The 14486-nt window shown below is 47.7% G+C and overlaps 2 protein-coding genes across 5 annotated transcripts in view; both read right to left on the reverse strand.

Annotated features, from left to right (window-relative positions):
• Positions 1-4677, reverse strand: part of ctsa (cathepsin A) — a 24289-nt gene extending 19612 nt beyond the window's left edge. For 2 of the 4 annotated variants that reach the window (XM_044182203.1, XM_044182193.1), the window contains exons 1-7: positions 4530-4636; positions 1968-2173; positions 749-860; positions 601-651; positions 387-473; positions 148-303; positions 1-60 (exon numbers count right to left, since the gene is read on the reverse strand). The exon at positions 1-60 is cut by the window's left edge and continues 117 nt beyond it. In XM_044182203.1, coding sequence (XP_044038138.1) covers positions 1-60; positions 148-303; positions 387-473; positions 601-651; positions 749-860; positions 1968-2173 — 672 coding nt within the window. In that variant the 5' untranslated portion in view covers positions 4530-4636. Of the gene's footprint in view, positions 61-147; positions 304-386; positions 474-600; positions 652-748; positions 861-1967; positions 2306-4529 lie in introns of all 4 variants that reach the window. The other 2 variants (XM_044182211.1, XM_044182184.1) reach the window with 2 other exon arrangements.
• A 1166-nt stretch (positions 4678-5843) lies between these two features.
• snrpb (small nuclear ribonucleoprotein polypeptides B and B1) lies at positions 5844-10396 on the reverse strand. Its single transcript, XM_044182220.1, has 7 exons — positions 10239-10396; positions 8173-8324; positions 7380-7491; positions 7016-7168; positions 6806-6935; positions 6185-6310; positions 5844-5982 (listed from the first exon to the last, which is right to left on the reverse strand). The coding sequence occupies exons 1-7, from the start codon at positions 10239-10241 to the stop codon at positions 5942-5944; spliced, it is 717 nt and encodes a 238-aa protein (XP_044038155.1). The 5' UTR covers positions 10242-10396; the 3' UTR covers positions 5844-5941.
• Between the last annotated feature and the right edge of the window lie 4090 nt (positions 10397-14486).

Here is a 14486-nt window from a genome sequence, read left to right on the forward strand (position 1 = left end):
GTACACCAGAGAGTTATCGTTCATCTCGTAGCTCGACATCCCGTTTCCCACCGCCACGCCCTGCAGGACAGGTGAAACGCAGATAGCGTGACAAGGTCGCTAATGTTAGCATTCCTGCCCCCGCAGCAGTGCATCGTCACCGTGTACCTGCAGGTTGAGGCCGGCGTCCTCCATCACTCTCTCTGCCAGCGTCGGGATGTAGATTCCTGCGTAACTCTCTCCGGTCAGGAAAAGTTCGTTCTTGTTAAACTCTGGAAACAGACGGAAGAACTCCTTCAGAGCCAAGTAGTTGTTCATTGACACCTGAGGAGAAAAACAAACACCATAAACACCTGACAGTGAACACCTGTGAGCCAATCGGGAGCTGAGTTTCAGGCATCACTGACCTCGGTGTCGTTGGTGACGTATTTCTGATCGTCAGAGTACGAGAAGCCGACCCCTGCTGGAGACTCCAGGTACAACATGTTGGTAATCTGCTCGGAAACAGTGAGCCAATCAGCGTTCAGGAATTCCACCCACATTAACCACGTGAACAAACCACCTGAGGCACACGATGGCGTGCAGGTGAAGACGGTTCAGATTGGTAACCGATTAACTGACCTTGTTCCAGGAGTACGGGTTGTACTGCAGCGTCACTCCGTCATCCTGGATCTGAAACAACAGAGGTACGGGGTCAGCAGGTGTCGCTGTGACATCACACCGATGCAGGTGAGTGTGGGTCAGGTGGGCGGAGTCATAGGTTACCAACCAGGAAGGGTCCGTGTTCAGTCAGCATTCCGTCCAGGGAGCTGCAGCCGGGGCCGCCGTTCAACCACAACACCACCGGGTCAGAGGACGGGTTCTTCTGGGACTCCACGAACCTGAAAGGCAACGCGCTCAGGTGAGGAAAGACGCCCAGGTGGATGTTATCACCGACACTCCGGTGAGCTCAAGTGTACGTGTTGTACTCTGGTAGATCTGACGCTCTGCCATACCGAGGCTCGGGCGGGCGTTCAGGTGTCTGTGTCAGCACTTGAACACCTTCCTGTGGCTCGCCAAGAACAAAGAGAACTCACCTGTGACTCTCAAGTCGCTTTCAGAACGACTAACATCAACGAGCTGCTGATCCATTGATGTTTGGATGAAAGATCGTTGTTGACAATCTGTTCTGGTCCAACTGGCTAAATTATGTTTGTGTGTAATTCATCGCGTGCGTTTATCAGACGTAACGTCGGCACCGCGACCTGCTCAGAAGCCGGCTGCCGCTCGCCGCATCGGGGCGGGGCTAGATGTGACCGCGTGAGGTCATATTTATCGGATTTATACGAGCCTCGTACTTACTCGTATCTATGGAAGATCAATGGAAAATCAGGTAAATGTTTTGAACAATGAAAGGCAAAACGTCAGCTTCCACCAGATCTGGTCCACCGGCCGCTGTTTGCTCGCCACTGCTGTGAAGTTCGACTTTTGTTCTCTGAGGTTTTGTAATTCTTGCAGCACCTGCTCAGCGTCACGCCTCACCTCCTCTGATGTGTTCAGGCGTCATGACGACATTAGTTTAGTGCTTTTACTGGTTACGTGATCAATTATTTAACTATTTAACGTTACTCATTCTCAAATGTAACCTTATTAGACAAGACGAAACTCTTAGAGTAAACACTGGTGCAGGTGACGTAGCGAGGCTCAGGTGGACGGAAGGACACTAAGGTGGAGGTACAGGTGTTGTATCACCGAGGCGATTAGGTGGATGTACCAACACTGGGGTGGATGTGAAGTCGTGTATGCAGGTGACGGCCTGATGGTCAGGCAGAGAAATCAGGTGACGACGACGATGATGATGTGTTTTCAGGTTCATCTTTGTTAGAAAGTGTTCACAGATAACACACCTGAGGTTGTTACGGCGCCGGTCCTTTAGGATTCAGGTGAACGGACGAAATCAACAAGTGTCTGAAATGATTAACTGTGCCAGGTGCGTCTCGGGTACTGACCAGTAGTGCAGGTGTTTTCCGTCGGCCACGCTCAGGTATCCAGAGTACTGTCTGAAGCTCGGCTGTTTCTGCAGACCGGGCAGGTAAGTCACCTCGTCTGCAGCCGGAGCCGCATCTCCGCCCAGCAGAGAGAACAGGAAGTAACACAACACCACCAGCTGCATCTGAAACACAGCAGGAAGTGACATCAACACCACCAGCTGCATCTGAAGCACAGCAGAGAGAACAGGAAGTAACAACACCACCAGCTGCATCTGAAGCACAGCAGGAAGTGACATCAACACCACCAGCTGCATCTGAAGCACAGCAGGAAGTGACATCAACACCACCAGCTGCATCTGAAACAGCAGGAAGTGACATCAACACCACCAGCTGCATCTGAAGCACAGCAGGAAGTGACACATGCAGTAGCTGAACATCCTCCTAGCATCAACAGTTTCATTTCTCATATTAAAGCTGAAGCTTTCCATATAAACGAACTGCTTCCCTCAGCGCACGGAGCATTCATAACTCTCTCTTATCCAAACTGGAGGGCAGCCTGCGACAGCTCCATCACGCACGGCAGGAGACAAAAGGCACCGATATCTAAACGTTTATCTAAACGTGCATAATTAATAGGCTGAAAATAACTTCTCTATCGGGGGAATTTAATCTAATTTTACCTGCTGCCGCATACAGGTATAAATGCCGTTTGTTAAATCTGGCTTCATCTCAACACTTTTAGGAAAAGTCTAGGGGAGAATGAATATTGAATATTGTCTTGAAACAAAGAGACATACAATCGAAAAACTAATTTTACCCATTGGCTGGTTCTAGTCGCACACAGGAACCAGGTCACAAACAAGTGATGTTTCAGTAAAATATTAGGTGTAGTTGTTTTGCTCTGAGCCAAATTTCTCACAAGAAGTCGACCGTTCATAATATGTGTCAGTCACGACTTATTAAGGGGCTGTTTCAGCACAGTGAGAAAATAAATGTTAAAATGTGGTATTTTTGAATGCAGTTTGGTAGACAACACATGACAGCAGAACAGAAGCGTTTGTTTCACCTTTGCAACTGAATGCGAAGCTGGTTTCAGTCAAATTCAAGTTCTGTCTCTGGTTTGTGCCTTCAAGCACTAACAGCACACAGCAGAGGGCGCTACATGACTACAGGAACCAGGTCTAAAACACTTTGAGGAAGTTATGCCTGTGGTTGGTTTTCTATTATCCAGATGTATCCCAGGGAGTTACCGGTTCCTGATACGCCTCAGTCATTACTTATTAGGACACATGACAGGACATGCGAGCAGAGCGAGTGCAGGAGAGGTTCACCTTCAAGGTAAAATGAGCACTGCAGACGTTGTGGAAGCAGCTCTAAAAACATGTAAAGTTTGATGATGAGAAGAGTTCAAGATGGCTGCACACAGTTCTGTCTTGTTTGCTTGTAAATTCAGTTTTCTGCCGATACCTGAACATCAGGGCAACAGCAGACTCATTTCCCACTTTTCTGCTTCCAGCGGTGGAATTAGACATTCTGGTCTCGGTGGAGGGAGGCACCTTCACAGGCCGCTCAGGAGGCAAAGCCCAGCAGAGGAAGTGCTTCCTGCAGCAGAAAGTCAACCTGCCAAAGATAATGATGGTGCACTTCTACACCACCTCCTCCATCACCATCTGGTGCTGCTGCCGAGGACCAGGGCAGCTCCACTCTCTATTATTATTTTAATATTCTTTAATATCTTATTGTCAGTCTTGACCTGCAGGACGTTGTTTCTGTGATTATTGTCAGGCACGAAAATACCAAAGTAACCTGTTTGGCAATAGGCTGATTCTGATTTGAAGAAGTAACGTGAGGTTTATTTTCCGTGAGCCGAATTAATCAGAGGAAGTTACTGATTCTCAGTGTGTCTCAGCCATGACTTATGAAGTGGCCTTTTCACCCAGCGAGAAAAGACACGTAAAATACTGTTGTATTCTGAATTGAGTTTGGCGAACAACACATAACCGCAGAGGCAGAACAGGACAAAGCTACAAGCTAAAGCTAACGAGTCTGAAACACGTGATTTTAAAAGGAACTAATTAGGAAGTAATTCAGAATGTGTGAATTTGCGTTTAACTAGCTGAATTCATCCTGCGGGAAAACAAACGCTGAATTCAGTCGTTACTGCATGAAGTCCGGCAGACAGGGGACAGGGGACCGAGGACAGAGGACCGGGGACAGAGGACAGAGTACAGGGGACCGAGGACAGAGGACCGGGGACAGGGGACAGAGGACAGAGGACCGGGGACAGAGGACAGGGGACAGGGGACAGAGGACCGGGGACAGAGGACCGGGGACAGAGGACCGGGGACCGGGGACCGGGGACCGGGGACAGGGGACCGGGGGGGTCCAGCTAGTTTCCGCTTCTCTGACTTCACTCTGAAACTTTAACGGCTTCATTTCACAGTTTAATAAGCTTTATAACCGGAACCAGGTTAGCTCAGGCTAACTGCTAACACAGAAACAACAACGTTAACTGAGAAAAACCTAAAACGCAGACGGAGATCTGAACGGAGACTCAGCCAGAAACAGAAACAAACTCACCTCGACGTCCCTTCACCTGGTTTCACGTTCAGCAGGTAGACCTGATGTGAGCGCAGCTGCACACAGCACAGAATCAAAAGCACGTCACATGACGGAGGCAGGTCACATGACGGTGGCAGGTCACGTGACGGAGGCAGGTCACATGACGGAGGCACGTCACGTGACGCCCCGGGGCGGTGCTGGTATCTGAGGACCGGCTTGAGGGACTTAATTAATCAGCAGCTGTTTTGATGTTTGAAGTCTTTCTCCTGTAAATCACTTCCTGCTGCAGATCTGCTGCTTTTCCTCTGAATGATGTAATAACTGACGTTTGTTAATGACGTCGAGCTGCGGACTGTCGGTCGGACACGATGACGCGGTGAAGGCGTCACTTCGGGCTCTGGTGACTGCTTTAATACTTTCAGCACTTTTTCCTGATTACTCAGACTTTTACTGCGACAGAGTACTTTACAGTGCGAGTGCTTTTACTGCAGTATCCGGTCTGAGGACTTCCTGTTTGGGGCTTAATAATCAGCTGATCACTGGTCTTATAACCACGTGTTGCTATGACGACTGCTCCAGACAAACCGTAAACAAGCTTTGAAGAAGTGAAAATACAGATTTCTATTAAAGCGAAGTGAAGTCGTGGTTCCGGTCCAGGTCTCTGAAGGTTTAGACTCCGCACGTCATGTGTTCAGTGTGTTTACTTCCTGTTGGCGTCATCGTTCGTGCTCCCCTCAGGATGAACTGTAATAACTCTGCTGATCCTCTGTCTGTCCATCTAGCGCCACCATCAGGTCGACGTGTTAACGTGTCCGACACTTTGGTTTCTGCAGAGCTGCTGACGCTCCCATCAGCCTCAGCTGCACCTGTGTTTACTGCTAACCAGCTAATGTTAGCATGCTAACACGCTAAGCTAAGATTATACCTGCTGAACATCAGCATGTTAGCATTTAGCTCACAGAGCTGCTAGCAAGACTGGAGACTCTGAACGTCACTGGGCGCCATCTTAGTTTGCCATAAAACCCCGAGTCAGTGGCGAGTTATGGATCTGATGAACAGGTGCTACAGGTTCTGCTGGACACATTTCTCAGAATATAAACAGGATTATTGATTACCGGCATCAGAAATGTGACATCACTTCCTGTCAAACAGAAGCAATGCGAGCAGACGTTCAGCCAGTTTTCAGTTTACAGGTGTACCTGCGTTCTATGAACTCTGGGCCACCCTCAGGTGTTATACGTAGGTATTTAATACTAATGACTTCGTCTCAGCTCTGATTGGCTGTAACTCCAGATTTTTACTGTTACCATGGAAACTGAACAGACAGCCAAGTTGAAATCAAACCATCCTGAGGAAACTTTATTAAAAAACACAAAATAAAAACAAAAAAACAACTATACAACAGGTGAGTCTGAGGGGGCGGGGCTTCCTCAGGGCCGGGGAGGCGGTCTCATCCCAGGAGGAGGCGGTCCTAAAACAGCAGAGCAGAGAGGTCACATGGTCTGTTTACAGTGGGTGCGTGCACCGCCTAACAGGTAATGGCGAGGGCCGGGAAAACGGTTTAAATGGCGTGTAATGTGCCGGCTGACGGCGTGAAAGCCAGGTAGCTTCCTAGCTAACTGACGCCAGCCTCGACCGGTTTCTGTGTGAGGGCGAGTCGGGCGGTGGCTTACCTCTCATGCCGGGGGGAGGCGGCCTCATGCCTGGGGGGGGCATCCCCATCGGCGCTCCTCGACCCGGCGGCATCCCCATCGGAGGACCCATCGGGGGCCGCATGCCAGGGGGTGGACCCATCATACCTGCAGGGGGAGGAGCCAGGTAACAACCAATCAGCACGCAGGAGGAGAGTTAGAACTGAAGCGTACTGAAAGGAGCGAGCGAGGTGAGAATTAGCTTAAAGGGACAGTTCACCCCAAAATCAGAACTACGTATTTCTCCTCTGACCTGAAGAGCAGGTAGGAAGTAAATCCCTCCTGAGCTGCTCACCACACACCTGCGGATCACCTTCAGCAGCACGTCAGCGAACAGACGCCGCTGACGTTTTGTAGTTTTAGCTTTGAGCGCCATCTAGTCCCGTTACATTAGAGACATGCAGACATCTCTGCGGCCGATACAGGTGAGAGCAGACAGGTAGGGCAGGTGAACTGTCCCTGTGACTAATTAGAGTCAAAGTGTTAGCTGGTTCCTGGCACCTAGCAACAGGTGGTTGCTATGGTGTTCAAGTTGGTAAAGCATCATTAAAAATTGGAGCAGCCAATCAAAAACATCTGACATGACGTCACAGTTCGTGTCACCTGGAGGTGGAGCTCCTCGGCCCATCGGGGGTGGGGCTCCTCGTCCAGGTGGATACTGTGTTGGCGCTCCGGCGATGCTCGCTCCTGCTGCTGCGGCGGCAACTGTCCCTCTGCCCTGCGGGGTCATCACCTGGAAACACACAGGAAGCTGTCATCACCTGAGCACACGCACACACCTGGATGCAGAGCAGTTGTTGTTGCCATGATTACCTGCTGCGAAGGCCCGCCCACCCCTCTGACGGGCCCGGCGAGTCCGGCTGGAGCCTGAGGCATCGGAGCTCCTGCAGGGACACCACGCCCCGCCGCACGACCAACACCTGGACCTCCGGCCACGCCCGCCAACGGGACACGAGCTATACCCGTCTGGGGGGCGGGGACAAAGAACATATGGGATAAAGACAGTTTGAATATTAGGACTGATGTTATTGATCGCTGTAAACACGAACGATGTTCTGTCTGTTTCACCTGATCTACCTGCGTGCACATTACAGGTGTTTTTAACCAACGTGTCTACAGTCAGGTCTGATAACATCACCACAGGTGTGTCTTCTATTGGCTGCAGGGTTCCACTTACGTCTTTAGGGGGCGGGCCCTCCACCGTCATAGAGACCAGGTTCTCCCCCCTCAGCAGGACCAAACCCAGAACCCTCTTCTCCTCTCGCTCCGGCTGCTTTGAGTTCTTCGGCCTGAAGGACGACAAACACTCATTACCCAGCATGCCTCGCTGCTGACCACAGACAGGACTCATTACCCAGCATGCCACACTTCGACAGGGTAAAGAGGAAATAAGCGTTTGAAAACACAGATCACCTGAACGCTGGGCTGAGCTAGCCCGGCTCTCTTCTTCAGGCTCTGGCCCATAAAAAGGGAGGAGGGTCTCTGCAGGCCCGAGACTTTCAATTGGCGGGGTAACTGTCAATCAGTTTAATTCGACCAATCGTGCTTCTCATAGGGAGAAGGGGGCGGGTCGACGCGAAGAAGCAAACTTCGTCGTTTCAACGTTTAGACCGAAGTTTTCAGCTCCAGTCAAAGATCAACAGCGCGCTAACATTTTAAAGAGGAAGCAGAACTTCAGATCATAACAGTAACTTTCACCGCTGCTCGTTTTAGAAATCACACGTCGCAAGTTCTGTTGGGACAGCTGGACGCAGCATCAGTTACCACGGTGATCCAGCAGTTTAACAGAGCCGCCGTCGTGACTCAACGTACCTCGCTGACCCATTAATCTCGCGCCGGAGTAATTATCAAAGCAATTCACAGGAGAGAGGCGGCTGTTGCAGAGAAACGGTTTTTCGGGACACCGATACTGAAGGTAACGATCAGTTTAGGACCCGGCGTTGACCTTTGACCTGAGGTGTCGAACCTACTTGATCTTCCTGAACTCGTCGCAGTCACACAGGATCAGGTTCATGTGTTTGTCGAAGGCCTTAAAGGTGCCGATGAAGATCCGGCCGTCCTGCAGGATGCACCTCATCCTGAAGTCAATGTGCTGCAGCATCTTACTGCTCTTACCCACCGTCTGAAAACCAATCACAGACAGACATTACTATGACATCATCACCACAGACAAACATCAGGACGCTCTGTTGGGGCTGGGCTGACGAACGACCAGAGTCCCCCGCCATCGTCACATCAGGATCTAAAAGCCCCCCCTTATCACCAAGGCTAGCATTGAAAATATGTTTTATAATAGTTTCCCGAGGATGCTGTGAGGCTGTGGGTGGACCTGGGACCCTCCGGGGGGCTGTATCGTTATCGGCATGGCGCCATCATTACCAAAGAACTTAATTTTTTTACAGAATAAATTCAGAACAGGATATTTTAAATATAATTAAAGTTAAGTGGCCATACAAACTGAGTTCTCTATTCCTGACACCAAGATATGAAGAACATCCGTCAGCATCAGTCCGCCTCCCTCCGCTGCTGCTGCGACTCACTGCAGGTAACTTACCTGGCGGAGGGGGGAGGGGCTGCTTTATCTCAGACAGTTTCTGTCTCTTCAGCTTGTTCGAGCTAGCTCGCTGCGGCTGTAACGGACAAAGCAGGTGGAAATATCGCTTTCCTGCTGTCAACTCGAGGAAAACGTTACCTTCACTCCAAAGACTTCTGGGTAATTCATGGGAAACACTGTATAACCATATGACCTGCTTAATGAGGAAACTCAGTGTTGATTCCTGCTGCAGCGTTCAGACCGTGGTGGCGAAGACTCTGGTTTCTACTCTTAAACGGAGGAAAGGTGAAGGCCCAGCAGGGGAGGATGGGCTCACATGTGCCAGCTCGGGAGCCATCGCGTCGTTCAACACTCAGTCCAAGAAGCTCCTGTCCCGGCAACAGCTAGCTATGAGCTAAAGTTATCATCATCTCACCTGCCAGTTATAACTTTATAAATGCTAAGCTAATAAGACGTAATACAGCCTCTATGCCGGACTCGAACTGTAAACTCAGCGCTTCAGAAACGCTTCCCGTGACTCCGACACCCGCAGGCTGACGTTAAACGAGACGCGCTTCAGTGTAATGTGACAGTTTGTGAAAGGGAGCCATTTTCTCCTGTTGAGAACGGAGCAGGCCCCGCCCCCTCGCCCAGCACACCTGAAGTCACATGTTCCTTGCTCTGATTGGTGCAGCTCTACCTGATTGGACCCTCCCAGCGCAGCCCATGTTGATATTAGATACTCTTTAAAGTACTTTGATATTAAACTGACATTGTGTGATTAAATGATGAAACTTGATGTATTTAGTCACGTTACAGATTAAAGCAGCGAGGATCCAAAATATCAGATTTGTTGAATCTAAAAGGGTTTAATGTCTCTCAACACATTTTATTTCAACTGAATCTTAAGTCTGAACTTTAGTGACTGAGTGTTTGTAACGTTACAAAGTCTTTCAACACGTTGTTTGTCTGCACAGAAGAAAGATCAGCAGAGCCTCAGCTAGCTATTAGCTTCATTAGCTCCGTGTAGTGAGCACCGACTGCAGCCGGGATATAAACTGTATACAACACGAGCCCGGTATGTAACGTTACGGCCTGCGACCCGGTAACACGAGCCCGGTATGTAACGGTAACACGAGCACGTCGCGCTCCTCAGTGTGAACAACCCAAAGTAATCACAACACCGGGGAGCTAGCAGGTCGGCTAACAGCTAACGGCTAACAAACACTGCGACCTGTCCCGTTAAATTACCGACCGTTCGTTACACAGAAACCCGTTAACGGACGGAACCACTGACAACTGAAGATAAACTGATTATTAATCTGATTGATTTCTGTGAATTCAGCAACCCTGTGACGCGCCGAGCTGCGGCTCCGCACCGACGTTCATCATACGTTCATTCAAACTCCCGCCATTATTAAAACAAAACCGTAAACCGGTGGCATAAATTCAGTGACCGCCGCGGCGGGCAGCGCGCGGACACTCTGCCCGGGGAGCACTCACCATGTCTGCGGTTCTGATGGCTCCGATTCCCGCAGGATTCACCGATCAAACCCAAAAAATTGACCCGCGGTTCCCCCGCTAGGCCCGTCTTTATCAGAGATTCACAGGAAGTGACGTAGGAGGGAGCGCGTGCCGCAGGGGAACTGGTCCGAGCCGAACAACGGAAATACAAAGCGTTCCTACCCGAACTACGGAAACCCTCACCGCGGCCTCTGCGTTACAATAAACTACCTTCATATTTAGTGAAATACGGTTTAGTCCGGCACAAACACCTGTGAAGGAGAAGTCATCGGGACTTAGACTGCATTCACACAAGGCTTTTTTTAAACAACTTTATTTAAAACACATGGAACATAAGTACAGTGACAAACTCACAATTCAAGGTTTCCTGTCCAAAACAGACTCGCACCTTCTAAGAAAAGCATGTTTTCAGTTTATACATTTAACCATCAATTACTCAGAAGTAACAACAAAATAGATTTGTTGAAAATGAAAACAAAAACAAACAGGATTGAAATGTTGAAATAATATAATAACATCATAAAAGGAATATACAAGTAGAGAAAGTTGAGCCATTAAAATAATAATTAAAGAAAAATAATGGCGGGGCGCTTCGGACCTTTTATATACATTTGATCAGGAAGAAAACTCATTTTTAGTGGCTCCACAATGGGGGGGGTAGCGAATAGTATTTTGTAATGATGATGATATTGTTAACTAAGATTACTCCTAACAAGAGAAGAAATCTATATTTATGGATCTGGAGCTCAGCCAGTCGTGCAAGGATTTACAAGTTTTGGATCGCGTCACGAGCCTGAAACAGGTCTGGTGTTTCTACACTTAGGGGGTCAGCCGTGGGGAAGCTACAATGGTCCAGTGTGTCCTGCCAGAGGAAGCACCTTACCTTAGCATTTGAGAATTCGACCAGACCTTAGATACTTCCGGGTCATTTCACTCAGTCAGGGACCTTCCTGAGCAAAACAGGCTCGCCCGCTGCAGCCAAATACCAGGATGTCCTACTGCATCCGGTCCCGGCCATTCTGACCCACAATCCTCTGCGCAGCACGCTCAGCAAGAGGGTCAAAGTTCAGGGCGCAATGAAGTAGTACGTCCTACTAGTATGCATACTGCATGCAACAGTACGTACTTTGTGAGGGCAGCTGCAGTACGTACTAAAGTACAGATAAAAGCTGTGCGAGGTGGAACGCAGCCTTTGTGTTCGAAGTCGCATACTACATACTACATACTGCATACTGTGTACTGCATACTGCATACTGCATACTACATACTGTGTACTGCATACTGCGTACTGCATACTACATACTGTGTACTGCATACTACATACTGTGTACTGCATACTGTGTACTGCGTACTACATACTGTGTACTGCATACTACATACTGTGTACTGCATACTGTGTACTGCGTACTACATACTGTGTACTGCATACTGTGTACTGCGTACTACATACTACGTACTACATACTGCATACTGCATACTACATACTTCGTACTGCATACTACATACTGCGTACTACATACTACGTACTACATACTGCATACTGCATACTACATACTGTGTACTGCATACAGCGTACTACGTACTGCATACTGTGTACTACGTACTACATACAGCATACAGCGTACTACGTACTGCATACTGTGTACTGCATACTACATACTGCGTACTGCGTACTACGTACTACATACTGCATACAGCGTACTACGTACTGCATACTGCGTACTGCATACTACATACTGCATACTGCATACTGCATACTACATACTGCATACTGCATACTACATACTGTGTACTGCATACTACATACTGCATACTGCATACAACATACTGCGTACTACATACTGCATACTGCATACTGCGTACTGCATACTGCGTACTACATACTGCATACTGCATACTACATACTTCGTACTGCATACTACGTACTACATACTGCATACTGCGTACTGCATACTACGTACTACGTACTGCATACTGCATACTGCGTACTGCATACTACGTACTACGTACTGCATACTGCATACTGCGTACTGCATACTACGTACTACATACTGCATACTGCGTACTGCGTACTACATACTGTGTACTGCATACTGCATACTACATACTGCATACTGCGTACTACATACTGCATACTACATACTGCATACTACATACTACATACTGCGTACTACATACTGCATACTACGTACTACATACTGCATACTACATACTACATACTGCGTACTACATACTGCATACTACATACAGCGTACTGCGTACTACATGCAGCGTACTGCGTACTACATACTGTGTACTGTGTACTGTGTACTACATACAGCGTACTGCGTACTACATGCAGCGTACTGCGTACTACATACTGTGTACTGCGTACTGTGTACTACATACAGCGTACTGCGTACTACATGCAGCGTACTGCGTACTACATGCAGCGTACTGCGTACTGCGTACTACATACTGTGTACTGCGTACTGCGTACTACATACAGCGTACTGCGTACTGTGTACTGCGTACTGTGTACTACATACAGCGTACTGCGTACTACATACTCTGTACTGCGTACTGTGTACTACATACAGCGTACTACATACTGCATACTGTGTACTGCATACTACATACTGCATACTACATACTGCATACTGCGTACTGCATACTACATACTGCGTACTACATACTGCATACTACATACTGCATACTACATACTACATACTGCGTACTACATACTGCATACTGCATACTGTGTACTACATACAGCGTACTGCGTACTACATGCAGCGTACTGCGTACTACATACTGTGTACTGCGTACTGTGTACTACATACAGCGTACTGCGTACTACATGCAGCGTACTGCGTACTGCGCACTACATACTGTGTACTGCGTACTGTGTACTACATACAGCGTACTGCGTACTACATACTGTGTACTGCGTACTGTGTACTACATACAGCGTACTACATACTGCATACTGTGTACTGCATACTACATACTGCATACTGCGTACTGCATACTGCGTACTGCATACTACATACTGCGTACTACATACTGCATACTACATACTGCGTACTACATACTGCATACTGCGTACTGTGTACTACATACAGCGTACTGCGTACTGTGTACTGCGTACTGTGTACTACATACAGCGTACTGCGTACTACATGCAGCGTACTGCGTACTACATACTGTGTACTGCATACTGTGTACTACATACAGCGTACTACATACTGCATACTGCGTACTGCATACTGCGTACTGCATACTACATACTGCGTACTACATACTGCATACTACATACTACATACTGCGTACTACATACTGCATACTGCGTACTACATACTGTGTACTGCGTACTGTGTACTACATGCAGCGTACTGCGTACTACATACTGTGTACTGTGTACTGTGTACTACATACAGCGTACTGCGTACTACATGCAGCGTACTGCGTACTACATGCAGCGTACTGCGTACTACATACTGTGTACTGCGTACTGTGTACTACATACAGCGTACTGCATACTGTGTACTGTGTACTGCGTACTGTGTACATTTATATTTTCCAGTATAATTTCAAGGCAAATTAAAATGATTAAGTATTTCAGTGCTGAGTATTTTTCTACATTATACAGTACTTTGAAACAGTATTTACACCTTTAAAATATTACAGTTTCATCTGTTAATGAATATTTTAATGGAGCTGCAGCAGTTTGATCTGTTGTCACTCTGACGTACTGAAGTACATTTACTCAAGTACTGCGCTTCAGCACAGTTTGAGGTACTTCTCCTGTACTTGTCTGTTCTGCTGCTTTATACTTCTGCTGTACTACATTTATCAAATATTACAGATTAAACGACCCGACAGCACTGTTACATAATACACAGCATTCATAATGATGAATAGCCTATTATTGTATGAATACTATAATAAATACTATAATAATATAACAGACTTGTACTCTTCCTTCAGTAAAACTCGCAGCGCAGTATTTATCTGAATATATAGAAATAATAACTCACAATGTGACAGTTTTATAAAGATCAATGAAACAAACTCCTTCCTTTGACTTTATCAGAAAATAAATGATGAATGAATAATATTGAAAATGTATTTCTGGTTGGACATTGCGACCTTCAGTCACCTGGACAGGTGAGGGTCGGTCTGGAGTTCAGACTGTGCTCGTGTCAGATATCAGCTGATTGAGTAGCTTCACGCGCCGATCAGCTT

Source organism: Siniperca chuatsi, linkage group LG2, assembly GCF_020085105.1.
Source record: "Siniperca chuatsi isolate FFG_IHB_CAS linkage group LG2, ASM2008510v1, whole genome shotgun sequence".
NCBI classification, from domain to species: Eukaryota; Metazoa; Chordata; class Actinopteri; order Centrarchiformes; family Sinipercidae; genus Siniperca; species Siniperca chuatsi.

Coding starts and splice junctions, on each gene's coding strand:
- snrpb (XM_044182220.1), bottom strand. Junction 7,169..7,379: donor AGGGCCCGCCCCCTAAAGAC/GTAAGTGGAACC, acceptor CCCGCCCCCCAG/ACGGGTATAGCTCGTGTCCC. Junction 6,936..7,015: donor TGGGCGGGCCTTCGCAGCAG/GTAATCATGGCA, acceptor GTGTGTTTCCAG/GTGATGACCCCGCAGGGCAG.